This window comes from Ornithorhynchus anatinus, chromosome 2, assembly GCF_004115215.2.
Source record: "Ornithorhynchus anatinus isolate Pmale09 chromosome 2, mOrnAna1.pri.v4, whole genome shotgun sequence".
Classification (NCBI taxonomy): domain Eukaryota; kingdom Metazoa; phylum Chordata; class Mammalia; order Monotremata; family Ornithorhynchidae; genus Ornithorhynchus; species Ornithorhynchus anatinus.
In genome coordinates, this window is record NC_041729.1 from 55,079,556 (window position 1) to 55,094,741 (window position 15,186).

General features: G+C 43.1%; 1 protein-coding gene across 10 annotated transcripts in view; it reads left to right on the forward strand.

The window, feature by feature from the left end:
* The window catches only part of CLEC16A (C-type lectin domain containing 16A), a 276,263-nt gene that overhangs the window by 129,835 nt on the left and 131,242 nt on the right, over positions 1 to 15,186 (forward strand). For all 10 annotated transcript variants that reach the window (XM_029050671.2, XM_029050607.2, XM_029050625.2 and 7 more), the window contains 2 exons: positions 74 to 202; positions 8,655 to 8,775. In XM_029050671.2, coding sequence (XP_028906504.1) covers positions 74 to 202; positions 8,655 to 8,775 — 250 coding nt within the window. The remainder of the gene's footprint in view (positions 1 to 73; positions 203 to 8,654; positions 8,776 to 15,186) is intronic.

Consider the following 15,186-nt stretch of genomic DNA (forward strand, 5'->3'; position numbering starts at 1 on the left):
CAGTTGATTGAATTTTTTTTTCCAAATTTCCTCTCACAGCACAACTCTCTAACCTGAACTTTTTTTTCCCCAGATTAAGCCCATGAATGTAGAGTACTTGATGATGGATGCCTCAATCTTGCTTCCTCCAACTGGCACACCACTGACTGGTATTGATTTTGTGAAACGTTTGCCGTGTGGAGATGTTGAAAGAACTCGCAGAGTAAGTGTATTCTGCTCCTTTCCTTCTTCATAGTCCTCCCACATCCTTCTCCAGTCCTCATAGTACGAGACAAAGTACTAATGTGCCAAGAAAAGAACTCAATCAGTGGTGTTTTAGTGTGCGCTTACTGTGTGCAGAGCACTGAACTAAGCACTTGGCAGAGTACAGTCCAACAGAGTTGGGAGACACGTTTCCTGCCCACAAGGAGCTTATAGTCTAGAGGGGGAGAGAGACGCAAATATAAAAAACAATTACGAATATCTCCGTAAGTGCTGTGGGAGTGAAGACTGTAAGCCTGTTGTGGGCAGAGAATATGTCCGTTTATTGTATCGTACTCTCCCAAGCGCTTAGTACAGTGCTCTGCGCACAATAAGTGCTCAGTAAAGATGATTGAATGGATGGATGAATGATTGTCGGGTCATTTTGACAATGTCAAAAACTACCTACTTTGAAGGTCTCTTGAGATTGGTAAGATGATGGTCTCCGTATAGTGCTTGCTAGTACCCACTCTTCTTTCCATGGGGCCGTGAACCGTAAATTAACCTGTTCCATTGAAGATCATGATTTGCAGTTTAGCTCCCTTTTGAACTTAACAGGAAATAAAAGTCTTGTTGCTGTTTTCTTGGTTTGTTGCTTGAAGGAGAGGGAGGGTTTGTATGAAAATTTAGTTAGTTCTGCCAAAATGTTTGTCTTTACTACGGGTTTCGGCTAGGAAGCCTTTCGGGAATTAGAGAGCAAACTCTTACAGCATGAGCCCGTTGGAGTAAAGCACGACAAGATTCGAACTAAACTGCTGCTGTATCTGCTTCTGGTGTCAGCTCTGGAGAGTCCTAAAGGTGGGGCTTTGCAAAACTGTGACCCTGGCTTAATCAATCAATCAATCAATCAGTGGTATTTATTGAGCACTTACTGTGTGCAGAGCACTGTACTAAGCCCTTGGGAGAGTGCAACTCAGTAGAATTAGCAGCCCCGCTCCCAGTCCGGGAGAAAGGGGTGTAGAGTATAAATGAGCCCCGAAAGTCTTGATCGAACCATGGCCAAAACCAAATCTGTTTCATCCTGATTCTGAAAGACGCGTACAATAGTGATGCTTAATTGCCTGTGTGAGAAATATGTGTGAAAGAGCAGATTAGTTCCAGGAACCGCTGTTTAAACCGTGCTTTCATTATCAGCATTTATTCTGAACCAGTAGTTTAAGTGGGCAGCCTCTGTGCAGTTTTTCCACAGTATTTTATCACTCTTTGTGCGATCTTAGTGTGCTTCTTAGAAAGCAGAAAAACCTTTTCCTAGAAAACCATTCTCTGGTGACAATTAATATTAATGGATGGCTTAGGGGAATTCATTGCAATTAGGTGTCTGTTATCAGTCACAATTAAATTTAAGACATATGTTACCAAAGAACAAGCTGTGGTTTTCATTTTGTTTTTAAAAGTGGAAAATGGCCCTTATTCTAAGCAGAGCAGAAGAGAAATCTGAGACTATCGTTTTCCTCGACCTGCTGAGGATTATTTTTTTCTGTTGCTTGTCCAGTTCCTAAAGTTCATTTACCTGAAATCATTATATTGTTGAAAAGTATCATTAAAAGTATCTTTTAGATCTACTTTATTTGTTCGTCAATCAGTGGTATTTTTCAAACACGTACTGTGTAGAGAGCATTGAACTAAGTATTTGGGAAAGTACAATAGTTGGCCCACAAGGATTTTTACATTCCACAGGGAGAGATTGTTATCTGATTGAGCACAAAAACCTCATTGTAGGATTCAGTTCTTTAGAAAACCGCTTACGTGGTAAATGGTTTTTGTTTTTTTTTTTAAGTTGAAAGAGTATCAACCCAGTCTGGACCTCTTTCGTAGCCTCATGTCACAGTTTTATTTGCATTGAATTTGCGATTTTAGGGATTCTTATGGCTTCTTACATTGCACTGCTCTTTCTGATACTATGCTTATCATTATAGCAATTTCTTTATATTCTATTGATATGTATTTCTTCCCTCTGTTCAGTAGTGAGGAGAAAAAGTGATGTCCCTACTGAGAGAATTCTTGAATAACTGTTATTGACGAGGGAGATTCAGACACTGCTTATAACTGCACTGTTGCTCTGAATCTGACTTTGCCTAATGACAATAATTCTGAATTTTATTAAGTGCTTTCTATATGCCAAGCACTTTATAAGTGCTGGAGTAGATACAGTTTAAGCAGATCAGATACAGCCCCGTCCCACAAGGGGCTCACAGTCTGAAAAGGAAGGAGAACAGATTTTACATTTACAGATGAGGAAATTGAAGCACCGAGAAGGTAAGTAACTTGCCCAAGGTCACACAGCGAGCAAGTGGTGGAGCCACTTATGGTACTTGTTAAGCACTTACTATGTCCCAAGCACTGTTCTAAGTGCTGGGGTAGATAGAAGCTAATCGGGTTGAACACAGTCCCTGTCCCACACTCTTAATCCCCATTTCACAGATGAGGTAATTGAGGCGCAGAGAAGTGAAGTGACTTGTCCAAGGTCACACAGCAGACATGTGGCGGAGCCAGGATTAGAACCCAGGCCCATGCTCTATCCACTAAGCTACACTGCTTCTGTGGAAAGCATGGAAAGAGCACCGGGGTAGGAGTCAGAGGACCTGGCTTCTAATCTCTGCACTGTGACCGTGAGCCCGTTATTGGGCAGGGATTGTCTCTATCTGTTGTGGAATTGTACGTTCCAAGCGCTTAGTACAGTGCTCTGCACATAGTAAGCGCTCAATAAATACAATTGAATGAATGAATGAATGAATGAATACGTGTCTGCTCTGTGACGTAGGGCAAGTCACTGAACTCCTCTATGCCTCAGTTGCCTCATCTTCAAAATGGGGATTAAGACCATGGGCCAGGAGACCGCAGAACACTGGGCTAAGCACTGTGAGTTCAATATAATAAAGTTGGTTCCCTGCCCATGACCTTTACATTTTAGAAAGCCATACAGACATTAATATAAATGTTAGGCATGTGTACATAGGGGCTGAGGGAGAGCTGAAAAAAGGGAACAAATCCAAATGCAAGGGTGACAGAAGAGAATGGTAGAAGAAGAAACGACGGCTTAATTGGAGAAGTCATCTTGGAAATGTTACTTTACAGGGTGCGTAGATAAGGGACTTTGTCCAACCTGATTATCTTGAACCGACCACAGTGCTTAGGACAGTGCCTGGCATGTAGTAAGTACTGAACAAATATTTAGCAAACAAAAATTAAAAAAGACCTCTAGAAGCATGCACACCTTAGAGGTCAGAGAATTGTCCCAGTTTTTAAATTTTTTAAATAATATCTTCTGTTTAAGCATTCTGTTTTTTTAGGGACTGGAGCATTATAAAAATGAAATCTCAGACTGGATCACTAGCATTTATCTTCCATTTGAAATTTAGCAGCTAACCGAAAGAAGTTTTAAGATTGTTTTCCACCGTGTACTGCATCTTGAACTGTAAGGACTTTGGGCCCCCTTGAGATCTGTGCATTATTTTTTGTTAAATTGCTGTTTGTCAGTAAAGATTGCACTGTGTTGCTTCACTGGGCCTTATCAAAATTTTAAAAATGGGTGTTTCCCTTAATTTTTTAAAGGCTATTTGTTCAGTCCTTACTATGTGTCAGTCCCTGTACTAAGTGCTGGGGTAGATACAACTTAATTTGTTCGGACACAGTCCCTTTCCCACATGGGACTCACCATCTAAGTAGGACAGAGAACGGGTATTGAATCCCCATTTTGCAGTTGAGGAAACTGAGACCCCGAGAAGCGAGGTGATTTGTCCAAGGTCATACAGCAGGCAAGTGGCAGAACTGGGATTAGAACCCAGGTCCTGTGGCTCTCAGGTCTGAGCTTTGTCCATTAGGCCACGCTGCTGTTAAAGAGATCATTTCCATGCCATATGTTACAGACATCCCTCAGTTGAAGACATTTTGATGCAATGAGTGGCATTTATGACTTCTAAATTTACAGTTTTCAGCTTTACAGTACATCAGTTTCAGCTTCATATCCACCAGCCTCCTTTTTGGCACCAGCTCGAGGGAGTTTTCTTGGGAGCGGAGGCTAATAAGAAAACAATTTTAAAAGCCACGATGTGGTGGCAGAGGCCAGGGTGAAGGAAGAGGGAGTTTAGGGAGAGCAGGAAGGATTATCTGATATCCAGGAGGAGTCACCAGAGAGGGTTGACGTGTCCGTTGTGATTTTGAGGAAGCAAAATTCTGCTGCCCTATTGCGGGGCCCCAGTAACTCGATAGAAATGCATTAATGTAGCTATAATAGCCAACTATAATTTATTGATTAAATGATTCTGGGTAATTCTGCTTCTGGGATAAGCAGCTAGCCTAGTGGATAGACCCCGGGCCTGGAAGTCAGAAGGATCTGGTTCTAATCACAGCTCCGCCAGTTGTCTGCTGCTTGACCTTGGGCAAGTCACTTCACTTCTCTCTTCCTCAGTTTCTGTAAAATGGGGATTAAGACTGTGAGCCCCGTATGGGACAGGGACTGTGTCCAACCTGATTATTTTGTATCTACCCCAGCACTTACAACAGGGCTTGACACGTAGTAAGCATTTAACAGATATTTTTAGTACTTTCCCAAGTGCTTAGTACAGCAGTGCTCTGCACACAGTAAGCCCTTAATAAATGAATGAATGAATTATCGCTATTAATTTGAGTAAATATTGGGTCCCCAGCCTTGGTTCAGAACCAATCCAACCTATATAACATCGTTCACATGAGAACATTGATTTTGACCTGTTTCCATTGAAGGCACAGTTTTCAGGAACCGATCGTGTCATGTGTCAGAGGAATGCTTGTAACGATAGTTGTCAGACAAATGGCAGCACAGAGTTAAAAAAATTTTGGCTTGTGGCCCACGCTAAAGAAAGAGGCGCAGCTGTAGGCTCCATGGGTGAATCATAGGGCACCGAGTTGTCTGGGTTGATGGGAATCCCTGCTCCTGGGCCGTAAATTTGGGGCTCCCTCAGCTCTTTTGACAGGAGCGGGTTTTCTCCGGATGCCAGAACCACTGAGGTTCTCCACGCTCCCCTCCCCGGTTTGGTTGACCGGGCTGAGGGGTCCAGCAATCCCTAACGCCAGAACTCAGTGCTGAGAGGGAGCTGAATAGTGCCTGATTGCACCTGGGCCACCCAGGGAGCTTGGCAGGTGGTCCCCAAGCCAAGGCCGACGTCTGAACTCGGGAGCTACTCCAGGGCCGTTCCTCAAGCCCCTCTAGACTGCCTCATTGTGGGCAGGGTATGTGTCAATTGTATTGCATTCTCCCAAGCGCTTAGTGTAGTGCTCTGCACACAGGAAGAGCTCAGGAAATACGATTGGTTGATTGAGTCAAGCTTCTGGGGCTGGGGCGCCTGCCCTCCCCTCTTTGGTGACTACCTGGGCTGGGGCCATTCAATTTTGCCCCATAACTGGGCACAGCAGCAGCAGTGTGGCAGCAGAGGGTGAGCGTCTTCTCCATTTTCTACCCCTTTAGCCCATTTCTTTCCCTTCCCTCTCCCGACATTTCCTTCTCCTTCCCCACCCAGTTCCCTTCTCCTCGTCTTCACACTCTTCCCTTCTCCTCTCTCTGTTTCCCCTCCTGATTCCCATCTCTTCCCCTCCTGATTCCCATCTCTTCCCCTCCTGATTCCCATCTCTTCCCCTCCTCATTCCCATCTCTACCTTCCTCCTCCTTCTCATCCCTTCCTCCACACCCTTACCCCAGCTCCCCACTTCTATTCCACACCCATTGTTCAGATAAATATCTGATAGAATAACTATTTTTTCAGTAGCTTCCAGTTTTTCAGGGCTTTTACCAATATTGACAAATGTTAATGGCCCATCCCCAAAGCTGGAGGTTTTGTTGGTTATCTTTTCGGGAAGATCCATAAGAAAATGGGACTCAGTCACATTACTGTCTCCTTTATCAAGTCTTAAAAGAGGCCTTTTTAAAAACCTTGTGTTTCCTCTACTTTGAAAATATTCCACTCATTTTCAGTTAGGGCAGCTAAACTTGCATATAAGTGTTATATTGCAAAAAGCGTTATATTGTACTTTGAGCAAGTTCTGTTTGTTCTGAATTGGAGCAAACTGCATTTTTTTTGGCATGTGACCTTTAAAGTAGACGCTGCCCAGTATTCTTATGCTCCATCTTTTCTGCCGGGGATTTGTCTAGGAAGCAGGAAGATTTTTTTTAATATTCCTGGAAATACCTCCCATTTGTTACACACAGCAAAACCAGATGTTTTACCAAAAAGGTCTATTCTGAGCCAAATTCAGCACACGCTTTGCATTTTGAGGTTTCACTTTTTAGAGAAATGTACCATAGAAAGATACATAAGACTTTTAGTGTTTCCAGGGTAGTATCTCACATAGTTCTTTTCACTTAACAAACTCTAACGACTCCAGCATATTCTGTCGTTGATGTAAATATACGACGTCTTCTTTACCCCAATTGGAGGATATTTTTTTCACCACCCACAAAAGCAAAACTTTCCTTGGAAAGTAAAAGGTGCAGTAAATTCTCTGTGACCACCCACAGTCCGGACTTTCTGCAGCACATTAGGGCGCTTGTGCTAATTATGGTATTTGTGCCTGGGGAAAATGCATTAATTGGAATCTTGGTTAACTTACTGCAGTTCTGTGGGTTGACTTTATTTCCTCTGATCTTTACATGTCTTTTGTAAATTTATATGTAGCATATGTTTCTACAACCTCCAGCTATAAAAGAACAATAGCTCAGATTTATATAGCGCCTTACCTCCTAAGTGTTCGGGCAACACAGTTTTATCAACTGAAACATATAATGAACGATAATAATAGTGATAATAATGAGTTTAAGGGCTTACTCTGTGCCAAGCAGCGTACTAAGCACTGGGGTAAATACAGGATTATCGGATCAAACAGTCCCTGTCCCTCACGGTGCTCATTAAGTAGGAGGGAGGACAGAGATTGAATCCCTATTTGACAAATGAGGAAACTGAGACTTGTCCAAAGTCACACAGACGGCTCACGGCCCAGCCGACATTGGCGGGCAGGTTCCCTGCCTCTGAAGCCCGTGCTCTTTCCATGAGAGCACATTGCCTCCCCACCTACATATCCAAGTCAAAAATGAGCCAGTAGAAGTCCAGCTTTCCCTGAGTAGGGATCTGTCTTTGTCCAAACCCTGTTTCTGAAGTATCTCTCCTGGCCAAAATCCATTCCTACCCCTCAATAGGTGACCATGGTGGTATTTGTAGCTTGAAACCCCAGACCTGGAAACGATGAGGAAAATTCCAGAATTTGTGCCACTAGGAAATAATAACATTAGCATTGCGTTTCTAGACTGTAAGTTGGTTGTGGGCAGGGAACGTGTCTACCAACTCTGTTCTGTTGTACTCTCCCAAGTGCTTAGGGCAGTGCTCTCCACACAGTCAGCACTCAGTCAGTATGATTGATTGATTATATGCTCTGCCAAGTTTGCTTTTTTTTTAATGGCATCTGTTAAGCGCTTACTGTGTGCTAGGCACTATAGTTAACGATGGGGTAGATGCAAGCTAAATCAGGTTGGACACCTTCCAAGCTTGTTGTGGGCAGGGAGTGTGTCTGTTATATTGTACTCTCCCGAGCATTCTGCACACAGTAAGTGCTCAAAGGTACTCTCCCAAATGCTTAGTACTGTGCTCTGCACACAGTAAGTGCTCAAAAAAATGTGACTGATTGACTGACATGAGGTTCACAGTCTTTATCCCCATTTTATAGGTGAGGTAACTGAGGCGCGGAGAAGTGAAGTGACTTGCCCAAGGCCCCACAGCAGACAGGTGGCGGAGCCGGGATTAGAAGCCAGGTCTTTCCGACTCCCAGGTCCCGTGGTCTATCCACTAGGCCGTGCTGCTTCTCCAGTTTGACACAAGGTTATGATAACCGACACGGTTCCTGTCACACATGGGTTTCAGAGGCTTTCTGCTCTCCATTTTACAGTTGGGGAAACTGAGGCCCAGAACAGTTAAGCGACTTGCTTAAGGTAGCAAAATAGGCCATTGATAATACTGGGAATAAAATCCAGGTCTGCAGATTCCCAGTTCCGTTCTCTTTCTACTTGGCCACGCTGGGGCTCTGTGGGACTCACAGCCCATTTATCGAAAGCCGTGGAAGAGGATGTTCTCTGTGATGGTATTGAATTGCTCTTCTCCAAGGGAAGGGAAAAGAGAAGAAATTAAAATCAGCACCTCTTGGGAGAGTAGGAAATTGCTTTACTTGGCTAAAAAGGCTTTCGTGGGGTGTTTTGGCTCCTTGTAGATTTTAGGGAGCTATGTTCTCCACACTGTTGGATATGTCTTTTTCACTGATAGCCGGTTATATTTAGGTGTGAAAACAGTGATTGTGGAAGATTGATTTTTTTCATCAGAATTCCTGCCTCATGAAGGTTTTACCAGTTCTTTTTTTTTTTTGAGTTAAAAATTGACACGATTATTTTTTCTACTTAGGCCATCCGTGTTTTCTTTATGCTTCGCTCACTGTCACTCCATCTGCGGGATGAACCGGAAACTCAGTTACCCCTGACAAGAGAAGAGGATCTAATCAAAACAGATGATGTTCTGGATTTGAGTAAGTAGCCCTTCCTTACTAAAGTAGTAACGGTGGAGAAAATCACTGACATATTAAGCAAACGAGTTTAATAATAATTGTGGTATTTGTTAAGCACTTACTGTGTGCTGAGCATTGTACTAAGCGCTGGGATAGCTACAAGGCAATCAGGTCCCAAATAGGGTTCACTGTCTAAGTAGGAAGAGGGACTTGCCCAAGATCATACAGCGGGTAAGTGGCGGAGTCTGGATTCGAACCCAAGTCTTCGGATTCCCAGGCTCTTTTCATTTGGCCACACTGCTTCCCATTTTTCACCTTTATTTCTGATTCTCATTACCAAATCTTTTAGGTTTGTTTCAGAAGTCTGTTTCAGATTTCCTGTCTCTACTGATGGATGGAAAAATTCCTCCACCCACCACTTCTCTGCTTTTTCTACTTAATTTTATTCTTCTTTATCACGTCTCTCTTTTATTCCCCCTTCCCTTGCCTCTTAAAATATTAGAGGATAAGTTTATCTTCATTCCTACTTCTCTCTTGTTCTCCCTCTGCAATCTTGATTTTGGCAGATAGAACTTCGAATTTCTCTGCATGATTGAAATAATTTGTAAGTAAATGACATAGCCAGCCTTGGCTTCCTTGTTTCAAAGTGAGTGGCAAACAGCTGTTCCTGGGCAAGGAAGGGAATTCTTTCTTTCTTGGGGTAAAAAGTGCTTATAATGTCACATCTAAAGATACTTTTGCTCAAGAACTAGTTTAAATATTGGAGAGCATTTTGGTAATCAGTGATATTTACTGAGCTTTTTTTGTGTGCAGACAACTATACTAAGCATTTGGGAGAGTTCAATACAACAGAGTCAGTTGGTAGACACATTTCCTGCCCATAAGTACCTTACAGGCTAAAGGGGGAGACAGATATTAAAATAAATTACAGAGATGATGATGATGATATTTAAGTGCTTACTATGTGCCAAGCACTGTTCTAAGCACTGGGATAGATACAAGGTAGTCAGGTTGTCCCACGTGGGGCTCACAGTCTTCATCCCCATTTTACAGATGAGGGAACTGAGGCACAGAGAAATTTAGTGGCTTGCCCAAAGTCACACAGCAGGCACGTGGCAGAGCCAGGATTCGTCAATGTTGTGGGGCTACTTGTACAGAAATGAAATTCTGAGTTTTGGATTGTGAGCCCTTTAGGGACAGAGATCATGTCTAATTCCCACTTGTGTATTCTCTCCCAGCTCTTAGTACAATGCTGTGCATACAGTAAGTGTTCAATAAATAATATTACTAATAAGCCAATTGAAATATTTGACTCTATCCAGACAAGGTCAATTAACCTGATTTTTTGACCAGTTCATGTATTAACAACTTAATGCCTTTCTCTCTCTCTCGCTCACTACCTACCTGACATGGTTGTAATAGTATTTGGCTTGTGATTTATTGAAGATATCTAAATCCAGAAAATACGCTTGTAGTAAGATTTTTTTAAGTCACAAGTCAAAGCAATAAGGAAAATGCACCTTTTTGCCACTTGTGCTGTTTTCAAAATTAGTGTGCGTTGTGGTATAAACTTAGAAACTCTTTGGAAGAGAAATAGAATAAAAAAGTGAAGTTTAGATGATTATTAGTGACGCTGGGTTCATTTTCCCCACTTCACATACTCGAAAATCCTCTTCTCAATCGAACGAAAGTTGTGTAAGAGTAGTTATTTAAAGCATTTTGTGTACCGGCAACCTCTTGTTCAATCCCTCCTGGAACTCCCGCCCGCTTCACATCCAAACGACCACTGGTCTTCCCATCTTAGAGAAGCATGGCCTAATGGCAAGATCACAGGTTTGGGAGTCAGAGGACATGGGTTCTAATCCTGGCTCCACCACTTGTCTGGTAGGTCTCTTAACACCTCAGTTACCTCATCTGTAAAATAGGAATTAAGACTGTGAGCACCCTGGGACACCCTGATTACCTTGTATCTACCCCGGTGCTTAGAACGGTGCTTGGCACGTAGTAAGCACTTAACAAATACCTTATTATTGTTATTATTATCATTGTTATTGTGAAATCACATCTCCTCCAGGAGGCTTTCCCCGGGTGCTTTTCCCCACTTGCCAGCCAACCTGGTACTTAAGTACATGCGACCCCTTCACACATAATACTTCCTCCTAGCTGCAATTTATTTTAGTGTATGACACTCCCACTAAATTGTATGCCCTTTGAGGGTGGGGATTATCCCTTCTAACTTTGTCTTACGCTCTCAAGTACAGTGCTCTGTACATAGTAGATACTCAACAAGTACTACTGATTGCCGCTGTAGACCATTTCCGTTCTTCCTAACAGGAAGTGTTTACACAGTAGGAGGTGTTTTTCCTAAGTGTATCACTTTTAAACACCAAATCGTATCATCAAAGCATAAATTGGAAGTGAAAGAATCTGAAAAATGTCTATACTAAAACACTGGCTCGCTACTCTTCGGTAAAGCTTAACATAGAGACGGAACGTCTCTCAATAGTAAAAGCAATTCAGGCCTCTCGAGCCCTTATAAAAAGGTCTAGTCTCGGATGATTCAGTTTAGCCTTTCAGTATCATCGAAATCGTCCCCTGGCTGAAAGGTTTTTTGTTGGTTTTTTTAAAGTATTTAAGTGCTCACTATGTGCCAGGCACTGTAACCTAGCCAGTAGGATAGATAAAAGATAATGGGGTTGGCCACAGTCCCTGTCCCACATAGAGCTCACAATTGTAATCCCTATTTTACTGATGAGGTAAATGAGGCCCAGAGAGGTTGTGATTTACCCAAGGTCACAGCAGAGAAGTGGCAGGGCCGGGTTTAGAACCGAGGTCCGGTGTCTCCCAGGACCGTTCTCTTTCCACTAAGCCTTGCTGCTTCTCCATCATTCATCAAATAGCAAAATATTCAAATCATATTTTCTGGTCAAATAAGAGAAAAATAACCCTTCTTTGTATTTAATTTTTGATGACTGTACTGGGTCCTCTTCAAAGGATTGATTATTTTGCACATTTTGCTGGGTTTCCAAAGCAAACAAAGATTTGGTAGCCCAAAGTGGAAAGATCTCGCGCTCCTGATTAATGATCACAAGTGTATGAAAACTGGGATTTGTTTACTTTGGTAATTATTTTATAAATCAGCTAGAATCTGCCTCGTAGACTAACTCCACAAACCCTTGGGCCAAAAAAATTTTCCCAGCCCTCCCATGTTTAGGAACCTTCAGGAGACAAAAGCAGTTGATGACAAATAGCAACAGAGCCCTTCTGTGGGTTATTTTTTCATTTTTACTAAAATCTTTCCTCGTCCCATACACGAGTTTGTTGTTTTTCCCCCCATTTTTTCCAGTTCAATTTGAGTCCCTGGAGCTTGGACAGGGATGTGATTGGTAGGGGTGAGAGAGTGAAAGTGACACTGTGAAAACACTACCCCATCGCCAATTCCTTCTCATTTCCAAAGCGTCAGGACACACACGGGCCTGTCTGACACTTTCCGCCGCTGTCATTTCCCAAGCCCAGGTTCTGGGCTTCTCGGCCATACTTTTGATGCAGATGAGAATTTATGGCCTGCCATATCAATCAATCAATGGTATTTATTGAGCACTTACTGTGTCCAGAGCACTGTACTAAGTGCTTGGGAGAGTACAACATAACAGTCGGTAGACTCATTTCCTGCCCAAGGCGAGCTTACAGTCTAGAGGGGGTGGGGCAAACATGAATATAAATAAATAAATTGCATGAGTGCTTTGGGGCTGAGGGAGGGGCGAATAAGGGGAGCAAATCATGGTGACACAGAAGGGAGTGGGAGAAGAGGAAATGAGGGCTTAGTCAGGGAAGTCTAATCAGGCTCCCCCGATTAGACTGTAAGCCCGTCAAACGGCAGGGACTGTCTCTATCTGTTGCCGACTTGTTCATCCCAAGCGCTTAGTACAGTGCTCTGCACATAGTAAGTGCTCAATAAATACTACTGAATGAATGAATGAATGAATGGAAGGCCTGTTGAAGGAGATGTGCCTTGAATAAGGCTTTGAAGGCGGGAAGAGTAATCATCTGTTGGATATCTATTCATTCAATCATATTTATTGAGCATTTACTGTGGGCAGAGCACTGTATTAAGCGCTTGGGAAAGTACAATTCAACAACAGACACATTCTCTGCCCACAACGAGCTTAAGTCTAGAGGGCAGACGAATACAAATAAATAAAATTACAGATGTGTCCATAAGGACTGTGGAGCTGGGAGCGGGGAAGAGCGAAGCGAACAAGTCAGGGTGACACATAAGGGAGTGGGAGATGAGGAAAATAATGTTGGTATTTGTTAAGCGCTTACTACTTGCAGAGCACTGTTCTAAGCGCTGGGGTAGATACAGGGTAAACAGGTTGTCCCGCGTGAGGCTCACTGTAAATCCCCATTTTACAGATGAGGTAACTGAGGCCCAGAGAAGTGAAGGGACTTGCCCACAGTCACACAGCTGACAAGGGGCAGAGCCGGGATTCGAACCCATGACCTCTGACTCGCAAGCCCGTGCTCTTTCCACTGAGCCACGCGAGGAAAAGTGGGGCTTAGTCTGGGAAGGTCTCTTGGAGGAGTGTGACTTCAGTAAGGCTTTGAAGTGGGGAGAGTAATCGTCTGTCAGATTTGAGGAGGGAGGGTGTTCCAGGCCAGAGGCTGGATGTGGGCGAGGGGTCGGCAGCAAGAGAGACAAGATCGAGGAGCAGTGATTAGATTGGCATTAGAGAAGTGAAGCGTGCGGGCTGGCATGTAGTAGGAGAGCCTAAAAATCCTCTACCGAAAAAGTCACAGAAAGTAATTTTAAGATGGGAGAGAGAATCAGAACAGCAAAAAAATAGCACCGTGGCATACTCCTACAAGCTAAAAAGCTAACCTTTCTCCCCCCTCATTTTCCAGGGGAGGGAAATGAACATTCCAGACACGGCCCTGGCCACAATGTATCTTGCTAATAGAATTAGGAATAGAAAAACATGGGATTCTCTCAGTTCCTGTTCCTTGATTTAAACTCTACCTTCTATTTTTTTCCATTACACAGAATTTACCAAAGTCTTTGCATACCAAACCAAAACTTTCGAGTGAAGTCGTGGTTCTTACTTTGAATTTTTTTTAAATGATAATGCTTACAGATAGCCTGCTGTGAAATGAAGCAAATGAAACAAATGTAGGTTGGTTTTTTTGACTTCTGAATGTAAATGAGCTCTTCCAGGTCACTTGCGTTTCACACGATAAGCTGGATTGTATTTGTGGTAGTAATAATGGAATTTAAGTGCCGGCCTCTATTCATTCAGTCGTATTTACTGAGTGCTTCCCGTGGGCAAAGCACTGTACGGAACACTTGGGCGAGTACAGTATAACGATAAACGGACATATTCCCTGCCCACAACAAGCTTATGGTCTAGAGGGGAAGACAGACATTATTATGAATATGATTGTGGGCCCCTAAGAGGAAAGAGGGGAGCGTGCCGGTCAAAGCCAGGTAAGGAAGAGGAAACAGAATAAAAAAAAGCTAAGGACCACGGGAAGTAGGAAGGGAAGAGCAGCCGTAGCACCTCCAGCCAAATCTAACAGTCACAGAAGTCACGGTTGCAGTCTGGACTAGCCGAAAAGGTCTCTCCTGCCCTTTTTTGGAGTCCTACCCGGGCTGGGGGAGAAGGGCCGATGGGGTCCCTGGTGTGTGATGGTGAAGCAACCTCTCCCCAGACCTGAGGAGTTGGGAGGACAGAAGTAAAAGGGGATGAATCTAGCAAGAATCAGATCCAAACTACCGCCATTTGCCTGAGACCTTCCAAATCGAGACTGTCAACAAAGTAGCATTTCTTAGTTTGAATTTTTTAAAATGGCACTACATTATTGTTATTGTAATTCTTCTTCTCATTACTAAATATTCAATTCATTGAATCGTATTGATTGAGCGTTCACTGGGTGCAGGACGCTGTGCTTAGCGCTTGGGAGAGTACAATATAACGATGCACAGGCACGTCCCCGCTCACAACGAGCTACTAGACAGCCTACTGTGAAGTTAAGCAAATGGAACTAGCATAGGTTGGGTTTTTTGGACTTCTGAGTGTAAAATGATCTCTTCCAGTTGACGTTGCTTTTCTCAGTATAGGCTGAGTTGTTTGCTGGAGCGGTAATGGGCTTTACCTCTCCGTGTACAGCAGCTGTTTGTGGGGTCAATTTCATCATTCACCCTGCTTCTGGGGAAAATGCCTCTGAGTGAAATTCCCAAAAAAGAAGTCCATAGCTAGAAAAAGAAGGTGGGAAACCTTCACTTGGAAAAATTGATATCTACCTTTTATATAGGAGACAGTACCTTGACCAGCGTCTGCTTCCCTCACTTACAAAAGATTATCTGTGAATGTTGAAAATGTCAGTATTGTCATAGTAATAAAAGTATTTATTAAGCAGTCTTTGTGGAAGAGA